Source organism: Trachurus trachurus, assembly GCF_905171665.1.
Source record: "Trachurus trachurus genome assembly, chromosome: 4".
Lineage (NCBI taxonomy): Eukaryota > Metazoa > Chordata > Actinopteri > Carangiformes > Carangidae > Trachurus > Trachurus trachurus.
The window spans coordinates 11,909,833-11,933,351 of NC_139898.1; the positions used below are offsets into that span (position 1 = coordinate 11,909,833).

The 23,519-nt window shown below is 42.5% G+C and overlaps 3 protein-coding genes across 3 annotated transcripts; 2 read left to right on the plus strand and 1 right to left on the minus strand.

The window, feature by feature from the left end:
* The first annotated feature begins 1,079 nt into the window (after positions 1-1,079).
* Positions 1,080-9,296, plus strand: fsd1 (fibronectin type III and SPRY domain containing 1). Its single transcript, XM_083969406.1, has 13 exons — positions 1,080-1,256; positions 2,090-2,185; positions 2,283-2,414; positions 3,210-3,311; positions 3,599-3,621; positions 4,069-4,190; positions 6,154-6,363; positions 6,462-6,560; positions 6,692-6,839; positions 6,962-7,044; positions 7,335-7,586; positions 8,396-8,484; positions 8,801-9,296. Exons 1-13 carry the CDS (start codon positions 1,242-1,244, stop codon positions 8,909-8,911), a joined length of 1,482 nt encoding a protein of 493 aa, XP_083825532.1. The 5' UTR covers positions 1,080-1,241; the 3' UTR covers positions 8,912-9,296.
* A 1,667-nt stretch (positions 9,297-10,963) lies between these two features.
* Positions 10,964-17,552, minus strand: LOC310984255 (signal-transducing adaptor protein 1-like). The gene is made up of 13 exons (XM_083969418.1): positions 17,449-17,552; positions 15,426-15,497; positions 15,193-15,312; positions 15,042-15,098; positions 14,696-14,841; positions 13,927-14,052; positions 13,741-13,810; positions 12,697-12,799; positions 12,517-12,618; positions 11,828-11,944; positions 11,650-11,697; positions 11,418-11,564; positions 10,964-11,258 (listed from the first exon to the last, which is right to left on the minus strand). Exons 1-13 carry the CDS (start codon positions 17,533-17,535, stop codon positions 11,212-11,214), a joined length of 1,242 nt encoding a protein of 413 aa, XP_083825544.1. The 5' UTR covers positions 17,536-17,552; the 3' UTR covers positions 10,964-11,211.
* A 2,279-nt stretch (positions 17,553-19,831) lies between these two features.
* LOC310985242 (ras-related protein Rab-11B) lies at positions 19,832-23,390 on the plus strand. The gene is made up of 5 exons (XM_083970790.1): positions 19,832-20,049; positions 21,808-22,003; positions 22,091-22,284; positions 22,377-22,457; positions 22,661-23,390. The coding sequence occupies exons 1-5, from the start codon at positions 20,010-20,012 to the stop codon at positions 22,804-22,806; spliced, it is 657 nt and encodes a 218-aa protein (XP_083826916.1). The 5' UTR covers positions 19,832-20,009; the 3' UTR covers positions 22,807-23,390.
* The last annotated feature ends 129 nt before the right edge of the window (positions 23,391-23,519 follow it).

The following is a 23,519-nucleotide window of genomic DNA, read 5'->3' on the forward strand; positions in this document are numbered from 1 at the left end:
GAGACAACTGTGTTAAATTAGTTTCAGGAGACTAATGACTTTTATCATTTTATTCCAACACATTTAAGCTCACAGCGATGTCTACATTTGGTTTAACTTTATCACCTGATCAGACCACACAGTTTTGTGTTGTACATGTTAGTATCTTTTTTTTTATTTTTATAATTGTACCTTTTCATATGCAGTTTATCAATTATACCTAATACTCTATCTTCACTCATTTTGATAAACCTGAAAGGAGCGGTTTTACACCTCTCCCTCCCCTCCCATCACTTTGTCAGTAAGGATACCCAGTGACAGCCACAAGAAGAAGCACAAATGAATAACATTACCATGTAGCCTACACAAAGGTAACAAAAAAACAATCCAGCCACTACCATTAGCTAATAGCCTATTCCCATTGCAGTGATATGCTTCAGCTGTAGCACCATTTGCTGAACATTGGTAATGTCAGGTTAGCAAACATTATCATTTCGACTGTAATAAAAAGAGACAGGTAACATCATTAAGTCAAACAGCTACTCAACACAATGAGAGCAAGTAGGCCTAGGTAAAGCTGAGCATCCAACATGGCAGCCAGCAGCCAGACTAGAGTTATTGCTGGGAGAGGCCACAATAATGACACTGACCACCTGTGCTCTTACCTGTCTTGCCTGTTTTCTTTGATGGAGGCTTCTTCTTGGACAAAAGCATGTTTTCTTCTTTATGCTGCCAGCTGCACTGTCCAGTGTCTTGCATGTGGCTGGTCCCTGTGTGCTTGTCAATGTAGGGAAGAACAAAAGTTCAAAACACAAATGCAGAGGTAGCCTACAAACAACAGAGAGAAACACAGGAAACAAGTTGTGTGGGTGTGTGTGAGTTTATCAATTTATTCATATTTTGTCTCAAAATACCACTGCTCCTATATGCTTACACATAAATAGTTTAATAGTTTAAAAATATCGTTTAGGAATAATTTACAAATTAAACAGTAGGCCTACCTGAAGGCTGCAGCAGTCGCTCTCACTCACACGCAACAGAAACACCACTACCCAGAATCCTCCTCTCTGGCGCATGCGCGCTGCTCAGTACGGCCCAAAGGCGTTGGTGGTTGGTTGGTGTCCGTCCGAAGATGCATTGCACCCCGGCAGCATCAGTACCAGCTCCGCCGTGCTACTGAACCAGGAACCCCGGGGGACGGAGGAGGAGAAACGCCGGCGGTGTTAGCGGCTCTTGCGGCGCCGGGACATCTGCAGAGCGAGATGGGGGACCAGAAGGTGAAGCCGGGGCGGGAGAAACAGGTGTCTGTGGCGGGGGAAGAAGAGCCGCGTCAGGGCGTAGTGTACAAAGGAAGGAGGAGGGGGGAGCCGCTGCGAAACTGGGGAGTTTGTGGATGCGGCGCAGGCTCGTGTTTCACCGTCGTGTGGTTTATTTTAACCAGCCTTTTTGCCGCTTGAAGGTTATCTCGGTAACGACGTCGACCACTCCGTTATTGTCGATATATCGGTGTGGCAGCGGCCGTGGCCAGGGAGGGGAGAGAGGAGGAGGAGGGGAGGACGGGAGGACGGGGACGGGGAGCTTGGCGCAGCTCCTCTCGCTTCAACAAACATTACACAGTGCTTCAGTATGAATATGAATGGGCTCTCTCACTGTGAGATAGCTAGGCAGCGTGAGAGGAAATAGGGCAAGAGCGGTAACATATCGGAGGTGTAATAATGGAGCCAGTGGAGTCGGCTGTTCAATCGTTGTGGAGCTGCATTATTGAATTATAAATGCGCATCCTTCCGCCCGTGAAGTGTCCTCCTTCCCTCATCCACTCAGGAGCTAGTCCTCTCTGATCCGGCCCGAAGAACAAGTGTTTAATCAAGTGTAAAAGCCCAAAGCTGCTCGTGTCCTCGACCAAACACTGATTAGCAGCACTTGAGTTGAGCTGGTGTGGGGTTTGGTTTGGTTTGCTTTGCTTTGGGGGGTGGGTCAGATTTCTGAGCCACAGACTTTGGGACTACTGATGGAGAATAGTGGACTGTGCTCTTTGCTTTACCAGTCAGTCAGACTTTCTCTCTTTCCAGTCATAACAAAATGATAATTTTTGTGTGTGTGTGCCCTTCAGGAATCTCTGCGTAAGATCACCCACACGCTGGCCGTGAAGAATGAGGAGATCTCCAACTTTGTCTGCACTCTCAAACAGAGCCTGGACAACCTGGAGGTATAAACACACACACACTGCTGAACAAAAATCTGGTTCATTTTTGTCAGTTTTCCCCTGTCCTTGCATTCCTGACTTATTTTTATCGTGACACCAGGCGAACTCCAGCCGAGTGCAGGAGGACCTGCAGTCTGAGTTCACCACCCTCCACTCAGTTCTGGATGAGATGAAGGAAAGCATGTTGACGCGCATCAAGCAGGAGAGAGCCAGCCGCACATATGAGCTACAGGTAGCGACTGCTGCATTCACAGGATGTCATTTAGTAGGAATATAACAAAATGACCCCGCCTCTCGCCCAAAGTCAGCTGAGATAGGCTCCAGCTTACCCGTGACCCTAGTGCAGGATAAGCGGTATAGAAAATGAATGAATGAATAACAAAATGAAACATCTTTTTAATCTAGAGTATGCCACATAATCTCTTGTATCATGCTATAGCCTATTACTGTATGAAAGATGTGTTTTAGTGTCGGACTAGAAACTGAAAAGCTAATAGAAAAACAGGCTCAGGGGAGGAAACTGCTGCAAAGTCAAACACAATGCAGTATTACATTACACACAAACAAATTAAACAAGTGAAGGGACTAATAGAAAATAGAAGAGAGAATCAGCATTGTCTTTTTAGCCACATCTGTGCACTGATTCTTGAGACAACCAAACTTATATTTACCAATCGGATCATCTTTAATATCGGCTTAATGTGGAAGATTTGTTGACATTAACTTTTAATGTCTTGTGCTCTTCTGTCTTTCTGTTGTATAACTTCTTGTAACCAGCTCTTACTTTTGATTCTTTTCCATATGTTTAAGAATTCATAATTTTTATGTTCATAATTCACAGTTCTTGATCTTTGTGATGTATGCATCCAGCCCTCTGCAGTCTCAGGATACAGCCATGACTCTCAAATGATGCAGCCAACTTCATAGCCTCTACAGAGAACATAATAGTCCCATTGTGCTGGAGACAAACGTGTGAGAGTTTGCAGACACCGTACTCTGTTTGACTGTGGTTCCATGTTTTTCTCAGAGTCAGCTGAGCGCCTGCTCCAAAGCCCTGGAGAGTTCAGAGGAGCTGCTGGAGCTGGCCAACCAGACGCTCTGCTCCTCTGAGACGGACGGCTTCACTCAGGTAACTGACCGGCCGCTCCGCCGCTGTGACGCTGCCACTCCAACTGTTTCCCTGCTCGCTGTTTATGACTGCATTTAAAATGATTAATTATGAACTTCAGTGTCCATATTTATGATTTAATCTGTCCTTCTTGTGCTGTCATACTACCAGATATTTTAACACAGCCACCTGCCACTGTTTTGTGTCAAATGACGACATGACATGGGCTACAACTCAGTTTTTCTCTTCGCTCCGTATCTCTCCTCTCCTTTCTCTTTTTCCTTTCCCTCTCTGCTTCTCCTCTCCAGGCGGCCAAAGACATTAAGGATAGGTATAGTACTCAGCCATCCATTGCTTCCCTTTTGTCATAGCCTCCTGTAACCAATGAGCTGTATCATAACGTAGCATGCATGCTTTGAAACGTGTAGCCACCACACCCACTCATGTAGACAACAAGCACTACAGAAAAAAAAAAAAACCCTTTCCACTCCAGAGTCTTTTGTCTCTGTGTTTCCCACTGTCTTCTAAAGTCTGTACCATCCTGTGTCAGCTCCTCCCTGGATGAGTGTCGTTCCCTCTCTAGCTCCGCTTTTTAAGTGTTTGGTCAGGGTGATGAGTTCAGTGGTAGTAGCAGAAGTCTAGTTAGTGGCCTTTTCTTAGTTAGAAGTACTAGAGTCCCTTCTTTTTTTTCCTCCTCCTCTGATACAGTTTAATAATGGATCACGCTTGTTTCTACCCGTGTGTTTGTGCTTCTCTGTGTGTCTCTCTTTGTCTGCAGCGTGACAATGGCTCCAGCCTTTCGCCTCTCCCTCAAGGCTAAAGCCAGTGACAACATGAGTCACTTGATGGTGGATTTCAGCCAGGAGAGGGAGATGTTGCAGGGCCTCAAGTTTCTCCCAGGTCTGCTCCACTTTCACTACAAAGATTCACCGGTAGAAGTGAGAGATTTTAGAGAGCGTATTGTAACTTGGTTAGGGTTAGGGTTGACACCTAAGCTTCCCCAATTATCTAACTTGTTATCCACAGCATTTATCGAAAGCTGTGGTTATTTTACTCATAACTGATTTTTCTGCATAAACAAAACACATTTTTCCAATGATTGAAAGCACCAAATGAAAAAAGCACCAAAATTGTTATTGTTTTTACTTTAATTTTATTTTATACATTTTTTTCTGCATGGAGCTTCAATATAATTATTTTATATTTTAAACAATATAGTAGATAGTGAGTCTGAATGACTGACTGCTGAATGCAGATTAACAAACAACAATTTTGATAAACAAACAATATATAAGCAGACATTAAATTGCAAATGCAGAGAAAAAATTGTGAAGTCATAAAATGAAATCTAAACGAAACAAAAACCAGGTAGGCGCAGTATGTTTTCCGACCCTCATGTGTCATATCTTCATTCCTAAGCCACCGTCCCATATACACCAACACACACTCTCACAGACACACAAACACACCCTCACAAAATCTGTTTTTTACGCCAATCAGTTATTTTCTTTTCGTCCTAAATTATGGTTACAGTGTACCACAAACTTTTTTCAAGATCTTTTCAATAAGATCATGTTAAGACCCAGAATCATATTTGTGGACTGGGGCTTTTCACCTGTCAAACAATAGTTACAAGGTAGTTTCAGTCAGCTCAACAGTAACGGTAAAATGCTGTTTGCACATCAGTTCATCAGTAACTAGGATGGCAGTTACAGTGCACATACTACCTCCGCCAAGGCCAAACAGTGAATTCCACCAGGCACAGATCATTATCTGCATCTGAATTGCGCAGTCATTCATCTCAACACTATAGATATGTCTATCTTCTACTTTAAGATCCAAACATGAAATCTTTAGAAACTGACCACTTTAACTGGATCAGTGCCCTAATGTACTGGGTTCTTCCCTGACTAATGTCCCATCCCACCATCAAGGTTGGTTTACATTGGTTCAAAACATTTTTCATGATCCTACCGACATATTTGAAATGAGCATTCAAAAAGGAAAGGAGACAAATGCTGGTTAATTCAATCTTCTGTGGATAAATCTGTAGCAATAAATCAGTAGATAACCACACACAGGCACTGAGCGTTGAATGCTTTGGTTAAACACAGTCTTGGCCATTGTTTTTAGCTGCAGTATTGCACTTGTCCAGAAAATAAACTCTTGCTCTGCGTTGCACAGGCTGCCTGGTCTGGTTTTGAGTTGTTCCACTTCTCAGTATTTATTAATGAGTCAAATGACACGTATTGTGAAAGGGAGTCGCACACAGCGAAGAAACCACTGAAAATCTTCACACATCTCTGCAGGTGCCTGTGGCTTGTCAGCTTCTTCAGCTTGTGTGGGTTCCCAGCCCCTGTTTCCAGCGAAAACCACCTGGCTAGCACCAAACAAAGTTAGCAGCAGATTAGCAGGCAAACAATCCGGAAATAGTTAGAACAAAAGAACGCTACAATAAAAGTGAACACAACTCTTCTTATTGTCGTTGTTATGCTGTTTAGATGTGTAAATAGACAGTTGTGTGGTAACCATAGAATCTTACAGCTTTGGAGCTTTTCTGCCCCCAAGTGGTAAAAATGACACCTGCTGTTCCTCATGACAGCTTACTACTTTTTGTAATCAGTTATTTATTGATTTCTTTTTCACATAAACAACCAGATAGACACAACAGCAACAATGTATGGAGACGATAAAAACGCATTTCCCTTCATGATGGATCGTAAACTTGATTTGCTGTTATAAAGTTTTGAATAGTATGCTTTTTGACGAATAAGTCACATGACCTAATTCTGTAATTAACCACTGAATGTGATTTTGAATGTCCCTCGTAACAGAAATGCTGTTTCCTCTGTTGCACGTTCAGTTCCTGCCACCCCAGAGATCCAGGTGTCAGAGTGCCAGGTGTGTGACAACACAGTGACCGTGGTGTGGAGCCTACCGGAGCCCGACAGTAAGATCGACCACTACATACTGGAACATCGACGGACAAACCACGAGGGTCCGCCGCGCATCAGAGAGGACTACCCCTGGATGGTGTTGGAGGGGATACGAGAGCTGGAGCACACACTGACGGGTAGGAGCAGGATCGTGGGGAGATTTGTGGCGTTTATTGTCTTAACTTTGAAGAAGCTCATTAAAGATGCTTGTGTTTTTTTTTTTTTTTACTCCCAGGTCTACGCTTTGACACCCGCTACATGACGTTCAGAGTGAGAGCGTGTAACAAGGCTGTGGCAGGAGAGTTCTCCGAGCCGATTACACTAGAAACCCACGGTGAGAAAACTAGACATAAACAGCAGCTTCATTCTTCATTCACAGAGGGAAAAGACCATTTGGTGTGTGTGTATGTGTGTGATAAATAACATACTGTTTTAAAATGTGTTTGCCTCCTGTTCTGTTTCTAGCCTTCACCTTCAAACTGGACTCTTCTTCGGCTCACCAGAACCTGAAGGTGGAGGACTTGAGTGTGGAGTGGGACAGCTGTGGAGGAAAGATACAGGACATCCGCAAGGAGAAGAACCGCACCAGCTCCCCGATGCACTCTCCAGCCAGGTTTGTGTGAATGTATAATGAAACAAAATACTGACTTTTACGCCTCTGATTTAATTTATGAATAAAGCTCAGAAATACAAATTGTTGACAGTCTCTGTGACCATCTCTCTGTCTATGACCAGGTCAGCTCTGATGTCTCCGAAGAGAGCACCGACGACTCGTCCTGGCAGAGACAGGTTTACAGCAGAGTCCTACACAGTGCTGGGTAAGAACACACTCGAGGCATGAAGAAAACCCTCTGGTTGGTGTTACTGGGGTACATTTATGTGAAGTGGAGCTTTTATGGAAGTATACGTTTAACTCTACTGGGTGGAACAAAATAAGTGTAAATTGGGAAGTAACATCAAACTGAAACTTTCAGATGAGACTTGAAAGAGGAAAAGATGTACTGATAACTGTTTTTTTTTAAATGTTACATAACCACAACTTTCATCGTACTCGATATTGATTCTGTGACTCTTGGGATGTCCTATCTGGGCTTATGTCTCATTACAGCTGACACCATGATCGATGCTGGCGCTCAGTACTGGGAAGTGCGGTTCGACAAGGAGAGTAAGGCCTTCGCCGTCGGGGTAGCCCTGCGGAGCCTGGGCCGATTCGACCAGCTGGGGAAGAGCAGCGCCTCCTGGTGCATCCACCTGAACAACTGGCTGCAGCAGAGCCTCACAGCCAAGCACAACAACAAGGCTCGCACGCTGGACTGCGCCATCCCGAGCAGTATAGGGGTCTACGTCAACTATGATGAAGGTTAGGAACACGTTCACCTACGATCAGCGATGGGTCAGAATCACTGTTGCTGACACTGCAGATGTCCAGTTGAAGTGCTGCTTGAAAATGATGACGATGAATTGTGTTTTTTTCAACAATGAAAAACATACACCTACACACTGTCCAGCCATAATAGATGATCACCCCCAGATCCTCAACCTCAGCATCCCACTCTCCCCCACCGTAGCCCTGCTTGGTGACCTCTCCTTCGTCAATCCCAAAACATCTTCAAACGTTCATCCTCATCTCCACAACCATGGCCAAAAAAATTATTTTACTCAATTGGAAAAACAGAACAAAACTATCACTAAAACATTGGTACAATCTGCTGAACCGAAAAACTTACATTGACCATAAAATATAATATCACCTACTACAATAACACCTGGTCCCCATTCATACAATTTATCCAGAGCTGATCCCTCCAAACACTACTTCACACTGTTCATCCTTTTCGCTTCTCTCTCTTCATTCCCAACAAATTCAATATGCCTTCTCAATACCCCTTTCCCCCGTTGTTTGTTTTGTTCTGTCTTAGTTAGTTAGTTTGTTCTGTCATTGCCCCTTGTCCCATACGGTTCTGTACATGTCTAACTGTCTTATAATTTATTTAACCAGGCGAGCAAATTAAGAACAAAATTCTTATTTTCAAGTGCAGCCTAATGTGTGCTTAAATGTTCAATGAAACAAAACAAAAAAACATAACAATGAAATTATGAAAAACATGTTAGTTGCAGCCCCACTTAAATGTAGTAAATGCGATTTGCCTTCTTCTTCTCTCTCACCAGGTGCACTGTCTTTCTACAACGCCAAAACCAAGCAGCTGATGCACACCTTCAAAACCAAGTTCCAGCAGCCACTCATACCAGCTTTCATGGTGAGAAGTGTCTCTTTGAAAAATCCCTCTGCTATGTAAAGCAGGGTGCCAGGACCTTTCTTGTGTGCAGTGCCTTGCAAAAGTATTCATACTCCTTGAACTTTCCACATTTTGTCACGTTGGTCTTTGATTTGTAAAAAAAAAAATCTTGAACACCATGTATAATTTTCCTTCCTGGTCTATCACATAAAATCCTGATAAAATACATTTAAGTTTGTGGTTGTAATGTGACAAAATGTGGAAAAGTTCAAGGGGTATGAATACTTTTGCGAGGCGCTGTATATGAACCGGCTGTCATTGTGCTGCCCCCCTGCAGGTGTGGAACGGCAGTTTCTCAGTGGTGACGGGCCTGCAGGTTCCCAGCGTGGTGCAAAGCGGCCAGAGGAAGAACAGCGGCACCAGCAGCTCCAACGCCAGCCTCACTTAGATCCACTTTCCTCTGGACGCCTGTAGGATCGCAGTCGCCGGCCGCAGAATACATCTCCTCTGCTCCCGACTGCGGTCGAAGCCATCGCGGAAGAGTTACATCACTGGAGTTTGATGGTTCAGCCTGTTCCTCGTGTCTGTGTTGCATGACAGCAAAGAGTGGGTTTTTGGGAACACGTGAGTCATCAACGCCCACAGTGACAGAATTCTTCAGATCTATGACTCTGGCTGTTGTGATTGCTTGGGACACGTTAGGTGTAGTCTTACTAGTTTCCCTCTCTCTTTCTACACGTTCATTTAGCAACTGTCCCACTGCTGCTAGAGCAAAGATTTAGCGCTGGCCGCTGCCTCTCCTTCCTTCCCTCCTTCCTCTCCATCACCAAAACTGTGGGCCGTACTGTCATGGCAGCCAGCTGCAGGTGCAGGGTCAAGCCCTGTACTGTCCGCACTATCCCTGTGCCTTCCTCGTCATTTCCAACCTGATTGGCTAAATCAGGTGATCGGTACCAACATGCTAATATTTCACAGCAAGAAATGGTCTCACTACTTCAACTTAAAAGCAATGTATTGTGTCCGTGTCAGTATAACCTGGTTGTATCTTATCTTAGTGGTTATTATCACCTACTGGAATCTGCCTCTGTTCATCGACAAACCTATGTAACCAAAATAACAACTTGCTCCTTGTGCTACAGTGCTACTCAATAGAATGTAGTTTATTACTAAATCAGGATTTATTCAACTCTAATTTGCCAGTAGCTCATAAGAGCATAAGAAATGAACAGCACAGTTTAGGGATGTTGTATTTTCAATTCTTGCCAAGGCATGCAGACTTAACAGTGTTTTCACTTTGTAGTCAGGACCTACAGTCTGCGTGCAAGAAACTGTGTCCTTTAGCCTGCTGCTGAGGTTCTGTTACTTTTACATTAGAGCCATCGTTGGGCTTCACCTGACAGCCACACTCTGCACAGAGAGTTCGAGGGAGTTTTCCTCAACTTAACGTCATGTACTGGAGTCATAGAGCTTTCAGATGTGGCTTCAGGATTTTGGAAATGACTGTACTGTATACACTCTATTCACCTGACTGCACCCTAATGCTTGTATGTTTAGTATGTATGTGTCCTCTATACCTAATAACACCTCTTTATTTGCTGCAGAGAGAACCTGTTACCAGTAGTGGGGCTGTTTGTAGTCCAGATATAACAAATAGCTAGTAGCTCCAGCTAACAGACTGTGGTGTGAGAGCTAGATGGGGTTTTTGCATCCACCTGGGTGAAAAACAAAAGAGGGTGAACTATGGGAACTGTTTACTGACGTTATGAAGTTCTTCTTTGTGCACCACCCGACCTCCGAGTAGCACCCAAGTCATATGTTAACACATGGTGACGGTTATCGCTTTGCCGTGTCGCTCCCTCTGAATGCATCTCCTGAATAACTGTAGCCTGCAATGCTTTAAGGAAGCGTCCAGCTGAGATTTATGTTAACTTTATTTCACATGTTGACAAATGTCACAATTTATTGTAAATAGTTTAATTTTCCACTATAATGTATCAGTCATTGAGGTAATTAAAGAAGTGAGAGCACTTTGTTCACGGATGTTATTTACAACAATTCTAAAAAAAAATGTAGAGCAGCATCATAAAATGGACAGACTGATCATTTCTAAGTTCTGCACAGAACACAATTCACTTTGTGGGTCTGATTTGATGACAGAAGCAATCAAAAAAACTAACATAATATATCCACATTAAAATTGCACTGTTTCCAATATCCAGTTTCTAGTGTGGCTCGCAAGGAGGCATTTTGTGTTTTATCTACATGTACTGTATATACACACACATCATATCCCTATGAGGCAGAGCATATTCATTGTATTATTAAAAAGTATATAAAATTATAACATAACAGCAAACATTTAAACTTTACAAACACTGATAGAGAAAAATGCACACTACTGTCAACAGTAACTGTGCAACATGTACAAGAGAAGACGCGGTGAAGATAATCTGATGTGTACATCCTTCTTTACAGTCGATTAATGCGCTAATGAGTGTAAGAGAGAGGGTGAATCAATAACACGTTAATCTTCAGAGCGGCTTTACTGCTGCCCGGCCAGCAGCCAGTGAAGAGGAGGAGCAGAGCCACGATGCAGAGGAGGAACGGGCCTGTTCGTCCTCTGTTCCCGTGCGTTGGTCCATCCTGCAGGGACAGACTGGGGGGTTGGCTCTGCACTGGTGCGAGTCGAGCGCTGAGGCAGAGTTTCACAGATGGTGACGACTTAAAGGGACCAGGAGAGGTCAGTCATCACTCTTTGCCTTTTTTTTCCAACTTTAGTTTCAGCTCTGTTATTGCTGTGAGAGGAAATGGAGCACATCAAAGTGACAGTGAGCTTCAGTATTGTGGCAATAAAGTAAAGTGATGCAGAACAGGAAATTATGAATTGAGGCTGCAAGTGTATCTGCACAACTTGCTGCTGTCTAAAGAAGGCAAGTGCCCCCATGTGGACTTACTCTGTGCCAGAGGGTCAGAGTGGGTCCTGAGTCCGGGCTCGTTCTTTGTGGAGGAGGCAGTGGGTGGGGTCACGGTCAGTAAGGTCAGCTTGCGAGGAGCAGGTGTCGGAGGCATAATTGCTTTCTTTGGAGCGTTCTTATCGAGCTCTAAAGGACAAAAGATTATTCAAAATGATGCCACAGCACGTACAGGAAGTATTCTGAGATGGAGAGCTCAGACAGAGGGACTTACGTGACAGTGCGTTGGCTGAGGAATCCTCCCCCTCTTTGTCTTTCTCCACTGTCGGAACAGACATTCATTAGAAGCCGTGGAAAAAATGAAGTCATACCTGTTTTTGTCTGGTTACAACAAAGACTAAATGTCAGGAATGGCGGACTGCTTGATGGAGGGGGCTGGAGGAGTCGCTCACCAATTTCATATATATTCGAATCATTTTCTGTAACGGGTTCAGGTTCTGGTTCTGGTTCTGGTTCTGGTTCTGGAGCTGGTGCTGGTGCTGGTTCAGGAGTCGTTGTTCTTAGGGCCACTGTATTACAAATAAGATACAAGGAAAGAGGTAAACAAATCACAGTGTCCAGCACAGCAGACTGCTGAGAAGCCATCAGATATAACCACTGGTTATAAGCAGTTTCTCAAAATGTACCTGTATGTAGCATACGACATGTTCAGTAAAATAAAAGTTAATGTTTTTAGTCTTGGGGATAAAAATGCTGCTCTGTCTTTCAGCTCTGCAACATGTGAAGAGAAGTCTTAAACAGACATTGCATAGTTTCAAGGAGCATTGAGTCCAAAACATTGAAGCTTTGTTTGCTTGGGTTTTAAAACTTTAGAGAAAAATGAATCTCTGACATGCAAGCAAGCAATCCATGAGTGATTGTGTGGGTGTGGATAAGTGGACAAACAAGGCAAATGTGCCTCTACATAACAACTAAATTAGTTTACCAACCAATTCAAAAAAATGTAACTTTCCCCTGAAGCACATGCTCTCTTTTATAACATAAAATTCGTCTTAAGGTTAATTGTTATATGTTTATATTATGACACAAAGAATAAACTGAATTACTTTATGTGCCACACTGACTTCTGAAAACTGCGTACCTGGCAAAGCACCTCGTTTGGGAGGGACACTCGGTGGGACAAGGTTTGGTGGAGCATGCTGGACACTTTTTTCTCCATTTTCACGATCAGACTTAATGAAAGCTGTAAAAAAAAAAAGTCACAATTTGCATCAGTCATAAGGTGAGCATGACATACAAATGCTCCAGTGTTTGTACATACAGATGTTTTTTTCATATGTATCCTCAATGATGAGAGGACTCAGAATCCCTTCGGTTTTCTCTACTAAGTAGTTGACCACATCATGCAGCGTAGCACAGAAGACCTGCAGAGGGAGAAACTTGGTTTTAACAACACGTCCACATCTTTTTTTAATTAATATTATTAAGTGACGCAGATACAAGACAAGTGGGAAGCAACAAAAACAGACAAAGATAATAAAAAAAAGTTTAACCTATCAGAGGGTTAGACAAGACAAATAAACAAAGACAAATGTCCTGTTGGTACGAACAGTGCTGTATATGAATTGATGTTGTGGTGGAAGGTAGTTTGTGTGTATGTATGTCTGTAAGCATGTGTATATGTTGGTCTGTGCGTGTGTACAGTATGAGCATGGCTTTGTATGTGTTGGAAATAGTGGGGATGAGCTGGAACAATTGAAGCATGAAAAAGAGAGAGAGTAAAAGCAAATAAATAAACAAACAAGCGACTAAAGTCCACACGTGCACATCTACAGTAATAATAGAGCTGCTTTTTGATATGGATGAAATGTGACTCAGTAACCACAGTATAGGTTCAAGTAACCTTCACCACAAGTTGAAACTGAGATTAATTAATGATGTGTCATTAGTGCAAAGGAGTCACGAAAACAACTTGCCAGCAGACACACGCACACGAGAATGCATCAAACACTTGCCACTGCATCAGCAGTGAGTTATGACAGTCATTAAAGCCACTTCTTGCCAAGTTCAATCTTTATTACACCTTTGCATTCATAACCCTCCTCTTTTTACGGGAAGCCATACGTGAAATTCAGTCAAAGCTTCACTTCTGCTTCCAATAAAACCTCACAGAAACATTCCAGCTATGTGCACCTAGTTCCTTCTTTATTGTTTTTTGCTGTCCCGTGTCTTGCAATATGCATTCACCCAAAAGGAGTAAAAACAAAGGTAATGTCTGCCTACTAGTGTTAGTTTCAACCAGAGCAGCAGAGGTTAATCTGTGGCACAGAGTGCCTGCAGCTTCACCAGATGTTTAAATACTTACAGGATTGTCCACATCAATGATGAAGCCTCCTTCATGTTTACGGGTCACTCGGTAGTGTTTGAATACAGGGCTGATAGAGAAAGAGAGGAGACTAATGACTCACTTTATACATTCTCCAACTAAACGAAACAGTGAAGGAGGAAGTGTGTATTAGGTTCAGGTGTGTGTGTGTCTGTGTGTCTGTACCCGTCAAGGTCCTGTCTGGTGGTGAGAGCAAAGCTTTCGCTGCTAGGCCTCAGGAGCAGGTTTCCTCTCTTGGCCTCTATCTCGAGCAGTAGCTCTGCCTGCAGACGGGACACGTCGTAGAAACAACTGCAAACAAAGAGATGAGACGGAAGGAGAAACATCACTCATCGCAACTTCGGTTCAATAAAGAGGCAGAAACAGTTAAATCATGTAGATTTGTAAATTAAGTGTGAAGTTTTGTCTGAGATTCAAAGTGGCAACAGATTGTGCTGCTGTCTGCAGATTTCTTTAAATTCTGCTGATACCATCGATCAACCGATGCCTCACGAAAGTAAAAACAGAATCCATTAAGAGCATTAAGAGATTTGTCTAAAAATCACCATGTGTGCAGATCTAGTACCTCTGTCTGGTCAGGAATACGATGCAAAACTGTGAAAACTTTATCAACTGTTGGCTGACCAGAACAATGCAACTGCAAAATGTGTCCACTCGGTCTAGAAAAGATTGATCATTTAGAAACTTTGTTGATCTGAGTTATTCCTATTTTAATGCTCACATCATTTCAACTTTTGTCCTGGATGTTGTTGTTACGGCAGCCCTTCACCTATTTTGCAGTTACATAAATCAGGAAACCAGGAAAACCACACACATCTATCAATTATTTGGGAGAGATTCGCTAAATACTGAAATGCTGCCAGACCACTCAGGACCTTTTTTTAATTGCAGAATGCCCTTTCTTATTCTTGATATCAGCACTGTCAGTACTCACTCTGGCATGTCTGGCTTGAGGGTAACGTAGGGGTCGTCGAGAACATAAGTATCGAGATTTTTTTGTCTTTCCCTCTCCTTGTCCACTGCCTCTCTGAGCATGTGGATCTGCCCTGGCAGCAGGTTGAGGGAGGAAGGCACCGACAGCTGCAGGCAGAAACATGGTTTCTACTTTAATCCATTTGTGTAAATGCAGTGTAATCATCTGCCTCTGGCCTGATTTCCATGCATCTAAACATCAATGTCTAACCATACTCAAACTTCAATCAATTAAGTGTTTTTTTTAAGATACTAAAATGTTTAATTGGTCTTTCTATGGAGTGAGATGAATGTCATACTCCACAGACCTGCAACACAGAGAGGATGAAGCCCTTCCACAGCTCACGAGCTTCTGTAGTAGGGATCTGTAGAGACGAGGGAGGAGAGAGAGAGAGACAGTGAAAAATAGAAATGTGAGAAAAGAGAGGATGACTTAGAAGTTTTTATATGTTCCCTCACGGTGAATTTGATATTTCCATCTTTCATCGCGAGGATGAGTCTGGCTGCATCTAAGTTACGGTCCGGGCTGCAGTCGTCTGTTAGTGACTTCATTCCTCTGAGGTCCAGTTTCTCTATGTACTGATGAAACACACAAACACACACATTGAGTCCAAAGTGTTGGCTTGACCAATAGTTCTTTCTGTGCAATGATCATTTATATGTGTGTCATTTATTTGGGAAAGTTAACTTACGGTACTGTCTCTCTTATCATTGTAGAAGAACAGTGCGTCTCCACAGAGGCAGGCCCACAGTTTCCGTGACGTCTGCACGAACACACACAGAAACATGAGTGGAAGAGCAGTGCACAGCAGAGTAGCAGGATTAAAATGAAATTTCCGCTTAAGACAATAAAAAGACGGAACAGAAAGACAAACATTAAGGAAATGGACATGATCTGTGCAGGTGTCATACTGGAATTTCATAAATCAGGGGATTTTAATCCCAACAGCAATCACTGTTACATTTGTTCAGTCTGGCCGGTGATTCAACTTTGTCACGATGATCTGTGTGTAAGAATTGCATGAATAAGAGTTCAGGATCATTATGGTCTGTTTCGGGGCTAAAGGTGTCACTGCTGCTGTGTGTTACCTGTGGTAAACTCAGAACAAAAACACTTTCCTGGGCTGTTGTACTGAGTAAAACTGATAAGTGTGCGTAGTAGAAGGTACTGTAGTCCCAAATGGTTCCAAAACAAAACCCTGATGTAACTGATAGCCTCTGCTTTTAGGTCTCCCAGGTAAAACATTTCCCTCATGCCTTAAGACTATTTCAGGTACAGTCTCTTATCAGAAAGGGTTTGGCAGAACAGCCCACAGGATTCATTATTTACAAAGCCTGCCACACCAGTTTGTCTTTACGTTCCTCAGCTCCATGGCTCGCTCTAATCTTTATGGCACAAATAGCTGAGAAGAAGCAGTCGGACCAGTCGGGGACACAAGTGCTCCTCTCTGTGAAAATCTGAGGTCAAACTCCACATTACTAACAAAAGACCATAACCTAATGACAGGTGGCTCTGCCCATGGAAAACACTTGACCTCTGTTCTACCTGGGGCTGTGTATTCAGTGCGTTGCTGAACCACTACACTTGTTAAGTGGTTAGTAAACTTAATTACACTGCACTGCACACTCTGGGTGAGACATCGAAAAAGTAAATCTGCTCCTAAAACAGAGTCAACCACATTGAATCATTGATGCTAGAGATCCATTTATCTGTAGCAGGTGCTGCATGGCTAAAGAAAAATAAAGTGGGAAAGTTGAGGATCAAGAAATCCCTGTCATCTTCTGCACATTGCTGAAATACCAATGAGTCATGTCTCTCACGATAAAGACAAAGAGAGAGAGAGAGAGAGAGAGAGAGAGAGAGAGAGAGAGAGAGAGAGAGAGAGAGAGAGAGAGAGAGCATGGCCTCGTGAAAAACATCTGATGACTTATTTCTAACATACCAGTCAAAATAAGAAATGATTAGTCACTTAGTCATCAAATAGTAACAATAATAATAGTAACAATGGTTATTTTGCCTATCGAATAATTAGGTCACGAGAGGCAAAACAACTGGAAGCAACTAGAAGAAAACCTCATCCAATCTCTTAGTTCAGAGGATTTGCTGCTTTTCTTCATCTATTACCATGGTGAATCAAATCAAATGGGTCATGTTTTTTATGTTGGTCAGACAAAAGAAGGACCACCTTGGGTTTCTTCATTAAATGATTAATTAATTTCACTGTCTGCCTGTGAATTACATACATTAGGTCATTATAAATATAGTTGTTGTTTTTTAATTAGTCAGACAAATAAAGGGATATTTCATTCTGCTGGACACGTTTCTTTTTAGTTTGCATGGCAATAATGTTTATCTAGCTATGAAAATAACTGACTGGTTAAATGTCAATGAAATGAATCAAATAATTATTAGATGCAGGCCCAGAGTTAATGAGTTAAGAGTTATAACAACAGCAACAACAAAATGATAATGATAGTGATAATCTATATTGATAATTAAAGGTGGTTCTAATGAAATTACAGGTGAATTTGTTTTTAGCTAAATGTGTTAAAAAAAACACACACACACACATTTAGCTAAAAACAAATTCACCAGCCACTTTAGAAACACATTATTTTACAGGTTATTTCATACAGTTCACCTGTTGCACTCTACAGTCAGACACAACCTGTGGGGACAGACCAACGAGCACGAGCCTCTGACAGACAGCTTACCTTGTCTCTGAACGACCTCTTCTCCAGGTAGCCCTCATAGTAACAGCTGGGCAGCTGGCTCCTCGGGCGCGAGGGTCGTGTTGCCATATCCAGGACGGTGGATACTCACAAAGAAAACCAGCTCCTACACCTTTACCTATCGCTGCGCTGGATATTCCTGTTTATATATGGACAGCCTCAGTTGGCACAGATACCTACTCCTGTGAGGGTGTGGAGTCAACCTGTCATTGGGCTGACAGGCAGCAGATTTCTGAATGCTGATTGGCCGTTGTGGGGTGGGGTGGGCATTTCCTAACAATATCCACAAGTGAAACCAGCTACTCATGGTGTTTACCCATGACGCTTCTCTTGAGGCTGGAAATCACCTGCAGGCTGTGTTAACCTCTGATAATAACTCCAGTAACATATGATTAAAACTTACAGACACAGAGGGAACACACCCTCATGTCAACTAAGTAAAAAACTTTCTGAATGTTAAAGACGAACAGATTCATTTCTGTTACAGTAGTTCACACAAATACTGGGTCTGCAGATAGAAAAGCAAATGATAAATAGTGCAGCATCTCTTATCCGGTGAAAGTGTGATAACCAGGTCATTCAGGATCAGTGCTGGTTAATGAGCTGTGTGTTGTGGTCTAAACTCAAACCTCTGAGGCTCAACAGGTAAGTCATGATCTAGGACGGTAACCTCACCACAAGGCGTGAGAAAGTTGATATTAGGTGAGAGTGGTCAATCTCATCCCCTGTATACAGTTGCAAAGGCTCAGCAGCTTCTTCACACAGCTGAAAACTTGCAAGGTTGTAGCCTATGAATGTGAATAATGAAGTTCAACAGAATAATCAAAGGGCCAGGTGAGACTTATGTTAACATGTTATTATACCGGTTTTCATAAATGCACTGAGTACGTGAGACGCTTCAGGGATCTTATAAGACAAGTCAAGACGTACAGGTAGGGATGTGGCCCCCTCTGCTGGCCTTGATTAGTTGAGCCCATTGCATTGACTCAGTTGCCAGTTTTCTACAGTCACAACAGTCCTGCAATAAATCCAACCTGTATGCAAGTTACAAAGTTAATTTCAAACTAATTTAGAGAACTGCAGTTTCAACTTTATTGTCATTTGAGTCGCTTAGGGTGCTGTTGATTTGTATTGTAATAGTTCAACTTTTTCCAGCCTGTTTGCAAAGGGAAGCTATATTTCTGCTGTATGCAGATATCCAACACAGTTTAAGTGGCTGCTAAACACACAAGTTAAATACCCTGTGTCTTTTAGTGATAGTTGGCACTTTCTATCTATCTTTTTTAATTCTTTCTCCACACAAGTGATTACTGACATTATCTCTCTCTGTCTGGGTCAGATATAAACTGGGTCATTTGCTGTTGTGACCTCATTATCTGCAAATAAAATTCAACAAGACCTATTTTCTTTATGGATAGCAATGACTCTCCAGCTTACTGAAAATGTCAGTGGAGCTCCTCCCGGCAACAGAAAATGTAGATGAAGATATAAGGAATCTGGGTCCGTGTGGGTGTTGGCTCAGGTTAAGAATAACACAAGTCTAATTTACAATGACTTATCTTTAGCCATGAAATATAGGATCCACTTCACAGCTGTTTCTTTATCAGTAGATAGAGTTTGCTCAGTGCCCATGGAGATTAATCTGTTGACATTCAAACTCAGAAACTAATAATGGCTAAATGCAAACAACGTTCAGGATCTCCTATGTGTAATAGCTTTAACGTTAGATGTAACAGTTGATTGTTAACCTTGGAGCTTGAAGCTGATTGGTAGTTCTGTCAGGATTGTTTTGTCAAACCACTTTTACTAAGGTCAAAAGTGAACGCTGTATCTATCAGCAAAAATAGTAGTTTTTAAAAGTCTGGAAGGCGCTACTGTGTCCTCTTGGCCAAAAGGTGCTTTTAAAAAGTTCTTTGTCCCAAATCCCATTAACATCCTGAACTTAAAGAAGTGACCACCCCAGAGACATCCATGCAAAGGCTCTACTTTCCTTTTCTTATTCCCTACTGTAATCTCCTCTGGTATTTTAATGTATATTCTACTAGCCTACTATTGTAGCCTACTGTTGTGGTTTTGATTTAGATTTTGTTTTGTGTGGTGATCTGAAGGCAATTTTCCACCCCAGGTTGACAATTAAGATTAACATTAATAATTATAATAAAAATTAAGAAAAACACAGTCCTGTTTATGACATGATGCCGAATAAGGGGAAGCATAAAACATTTTTATTTTCTATTTTAGAAGATATCAACCACAATAATATTTGTTATCACAAATAAAATGTGAGATCATTACATGGACTTACTGGCAATGAATGTGTCACACTATTATGCTGTGTGAGGCTGTAGCCTACCTGGAGCTACCTCCCGGTCACATGACACCGTGTCGTTACTCGTTACCGTAACTCTGCCTGTCAGCCGCTCTGCTCCTCCTGCGCAATATGCGCATTGTCTCCTGTCATCTTGGCACATCTCCCCGGCCGGAGCAGGGCGAGTATTTTCCTCCAGCACCGCAGTCTCTCGTGGAGGTGATCACATCTAACAATGGGAAACAGAGACGACGAGTATGACTTCTTGTTCAAAGGTGAGCGGAGGGGAAAGACGCCGGTGGATGAACCTTGTTTGATGATATAAAACCGGGAAGCTGGCTCGGCTGCGGCTAGCCTGCTAACACGAGCCGCGGTAACGTCAGTGGTTAACATCAGCTGGTAACAGCTAACTGTGGCTAGCCCAACTGTTTCTTTAACTAGAGCAACTTTTCAGGCTCCTTCTTTCTAATTATTATCACATCTCGGTTAGCCTTTATGTCTCTCACCGCCTTTATTCCTGACAAAGTTTGTTGTCAACTGTGTGTTTTCGCTTCGTGGGTTTTGCAGACAGGAGGGCGTGTGGCGTGTTAGCCCTGCAGGCTAGCAGCTAACCTGACGGGTGGAGCTCTGACTTTTGCAATAAGTAAATTTAACTTCATTGTCATCGACGAGGTGTTGTCGTTACCGTGCTATAAGCACATTTACATGTTAGCCACCCAAGCAGTGCCAGCAGCGATCTCCTCTCTCCAGCCGCTCCCATGAAATCAGATAAGTTTAATGGAAAAAGGAAACAGGAGTTCCCTTTGTGGCAGAGCTGCCACTCAGCGGTCTGTGCCCCGAGGAAAGAAGTCAAGCAACTTTATTAATACCCGTGGGTAGATTTGTTTTGCTGCAGGAGAGTAACCCCAGTTTAAAAGGACAAAACAAAAACAACACAGGACAGGAATCAAGCTCACTCATTGTGGTACAAAATCAGACAATAAATGCTCAAAAAAAAAAAAAAAAAAAAAACCAGTGTAACATAACTGTAAAGCATGTTAAGAGCATGAAACAGGGAGAAGTGAATAAGTTAAAAATCAAAATAGATTAAAAGCTAAAATAAGTTTTTAAAAAAACAAAACAAAAAAACACACACACACACACACACACACAAATAATTAGCTAAACATAAGAAGAAACTACCAGTAGCTCCATATCTGAAACAAGAGGAAGTTTAACTCTCCTACAGGTAGACTAGAGACCAGTTTCTCATTAGGAGGACAACTAGCTACTTTGTCTCTGATGACTTTGTAAGTCTTCATCATGCACCTTCTGGAGCACAGTGAGTCACTACTCACATGGTGCTTTTACACCTTGGAGCTCAGTTTTACTGATAACATGCTGCTGACTGTGCTGAACAGGAATCACTTACGTTATTGTGTCATTCTGTCGAAGCACTCAACAATCACATGATGGAGCCTATCTCAGTTTTATTGCCCTGATGTGTTAAATCGTAAAAGATGGAGACTGATCTACAAAGTTTTAGTAACGAGAAAGAAATTAGAAATGTATGGGAGAGGAAAATCCTCTTTGTCTCATCTGTCTAGGAAAGTAGAGTAGAAATAGAGGCTCTGGTCTAGTGTGGCTGCTGGAAAGTGATTGGAGAGCAGCGATGACTCGTTACAAGGACGCAGGAACCAGAGACCTTGAGAAACTGTTGAGTCAGATTTCCCAGAGAGCAGGCACTACTTCCACCAAGGCAAAGTCAAAACAAGTCATTGCTTTCACGTTTTCTGAGGAGGTAATGACTGAATGGTAAACTGACTGCAGAGCATCCTGCAATTATTGCAGTTTTATACATTTTGTGCAATTGCCATGATGAGTATTTGTAATTCTGCTGCTGAAAATCATCTAGTTTAATAAGTCTGGTGTGTGTTTATATCAATTATTGTGCACTTAAATGAAGTTTAACAAGAGTGAAAGTACTAGAATGGCCAAGGTCTGAAAGCCCCCTTTTTCTTGAATCTAACTTTCAGTTTTTGTTTTTGTTCTAGTTGTACTAATCGGAGACTCTGGAGTGGGGAAGAGTAACCTGCTGTCCCGTTTCACAAGAAATGAGTTCAACCTGGAGAGCAAGAGCACCATCGGGGTGGAGTTTGCCACCCGCAGCATCCAGGTGGACGGCAAGACGATAAAGGCTCAGATTTGGGACACAGCTGGACAGGAACGCTACAGAGCAATCACCTCTGCGTGAGTTTGTGTTTGTAAAAGGTTTTCTTTATTTATATGACATGACGATATAGCTGCTGTACTGGTCTGCTTTTCTTCTATCACCAGGTATTACCGGGGTGCGGTAGGGGCCCTCCTGGTTTACGACATCGCCAAGCACCTGACTTATGAGAACGTTGAACGCTGGCTGAAGGAGCTGAGGGACCACGCTGACAACAACATCGTCATCATGCTGGTTGGAAACAAGAGCGACCTCCGCCACCTCAGGGCAGTGCCCACTGATGAGGCTCGAGCCTTTGCAGGTAAACGAACGCAAGTGCTGCAGTCGTAAAAAGACAGGTGAAGCTACTTTGTGCATGTTTTAAGTTGTACTCTCCTTCTCTTCCCACATTAGAAAAGAACACTCTCTCATTTATTGAGACATCAGCGTTGGACTCCACAAACGTAGAAGAAGCCTTTAAGAACATTTTAACAGGTAAGAAAAACAAGACCTAGTACAGGATAGCATGTAAGATTCAATTAAAATTAAATTAAAATTAGCTTTGCTGCACATTTCTGTTTCCCTTGTTATGGGGATTTACATAAGTTGCGACAGCTACACAGATTTATATGTTTATATGTGTTTTAAATGCAATGTACAGTAATGTTCATATTTTCTTCTGGGGTTTCTTTCTGCAGAAATCTACCGCATCGTGTCACAGAAGCAGATAGCAGACAGATCTGCACACGATGAGTCTCCAGGCAACAATGTAGTGGACATAAGTGTCCCACCAACCACTGACGGGCAGAAGGGCAACAAACTCCAGTGCTGCCAGAGCCTGTGACACTCGATGCCATGACACTCATCCTCTCCTCAACATCCACCTTGACATCACATCACCTGTGCACTTTCTATTCCCGTAGCTCTGCGCACGGCCAACTCCTCCTTCACTCTATACTTTATTATTCTTTCTTCCTTTCATTCTGTTTTATATACTACTTTTGAACTCACTCGTGCTCTTCTCTTCTGCCATGAAACAAAACAAGAAGCCTTTATGTCACTTGGTTAGTCGAGTTGTTCATGGAGTCAATGTGAAGGTTCCTGCAATGCAGGGACGAGGCAGTTGTCGCTGTCTTGATGAAGCCTATGAAGGTGTTTGAACTCTACTGAAGCGCTGTCATGCACAGGGAGGTTGGGACATACATTTCAACGGTTACCACTAGATGGTGCTGCATCAATTAACTACAGGCAGTTAGTCCAACCCAGTGAAGCAGTATTATGCCTTCTGACAGTGTGGTTCCTACATTCTTCTTACATCGGTTAAGTTATGCCAAAAATATCCTCATTAGGTATTTATTGAAGAATATTTGGCTTAAGTTGTCATTGTTTTACTTCAGTTTGAGAACTGTAAAAATTTACAATAAAATTCTTGACGAAAGTTGTGTGTTGAATTCATGGAGGCTGTCCTTAATTTGAGATGTACACGACTTGAGTTGTGTGGTACTCCAGTACAAGCAAAATGTAAATAGTGTGCCTGTGCAGCATTTATTCAACAGC

Bases quoted from the DNA above. Each gene is read 5' to 3' on its own strand.
- fsd1 (XM_083969406.1), top strand. The intron at 2,415-3,209 runs GTAGCGACTGCT...TGTTTTTCTCAG, and splicing joins GCCGCACATATGAGCTACAG to AGTCAGCTGAGCGCCTGCTC. The intron at 6,364-6,461 runs GTAGGAGCAGGA...TTTTACTCCCAG, and splicing joins GCTGGAGCACACACTGACGG to GTCTACGCTTTGACACCCGC.
- LOC310984255 (XM_083969418.1), bottom strand. From the start codon at position 17,535: ATGGCAACACGACCCTCGCGCCCGAGGAGCCAGCTGCCCAGCTGTTAC. The intron at 15,099-15,192 runs GTGAGGGAACAT...TCGTCTCTACAG, and splicing joins ATGGAAATATCAAATTCACC to ATCCCTACTACAGAAGCTCG. The intron at 11,945-12,516 runs GTACGCAGTTTT...TTTGTAATACAG, and splicing joins CAAACGAGGTGCTTTGCCAG to TGGCCCTAAGAACAACGACT.
- LOC310985242 (XM_083970790.1), top strand. From the start codon at position 20,010: ATGGGAAACAGAGACGACGAGTATGACTTCTTGTTCAAAG. The intron at 22,004-22,090 runs GTGAGTTTGTGT...TTCTATCACCAG, and splicing joins TACAGAGCAATCACCTCTGC to GTATTACCGGGGTGCGGTAG. The intron at 22,458-22,660 runs GTAAGAAAAACA...TTCTTTCTGCAG, and splicing joins CTTTAAGAACATTTTAACAG to AAATCTACCGCATCGTGTCA.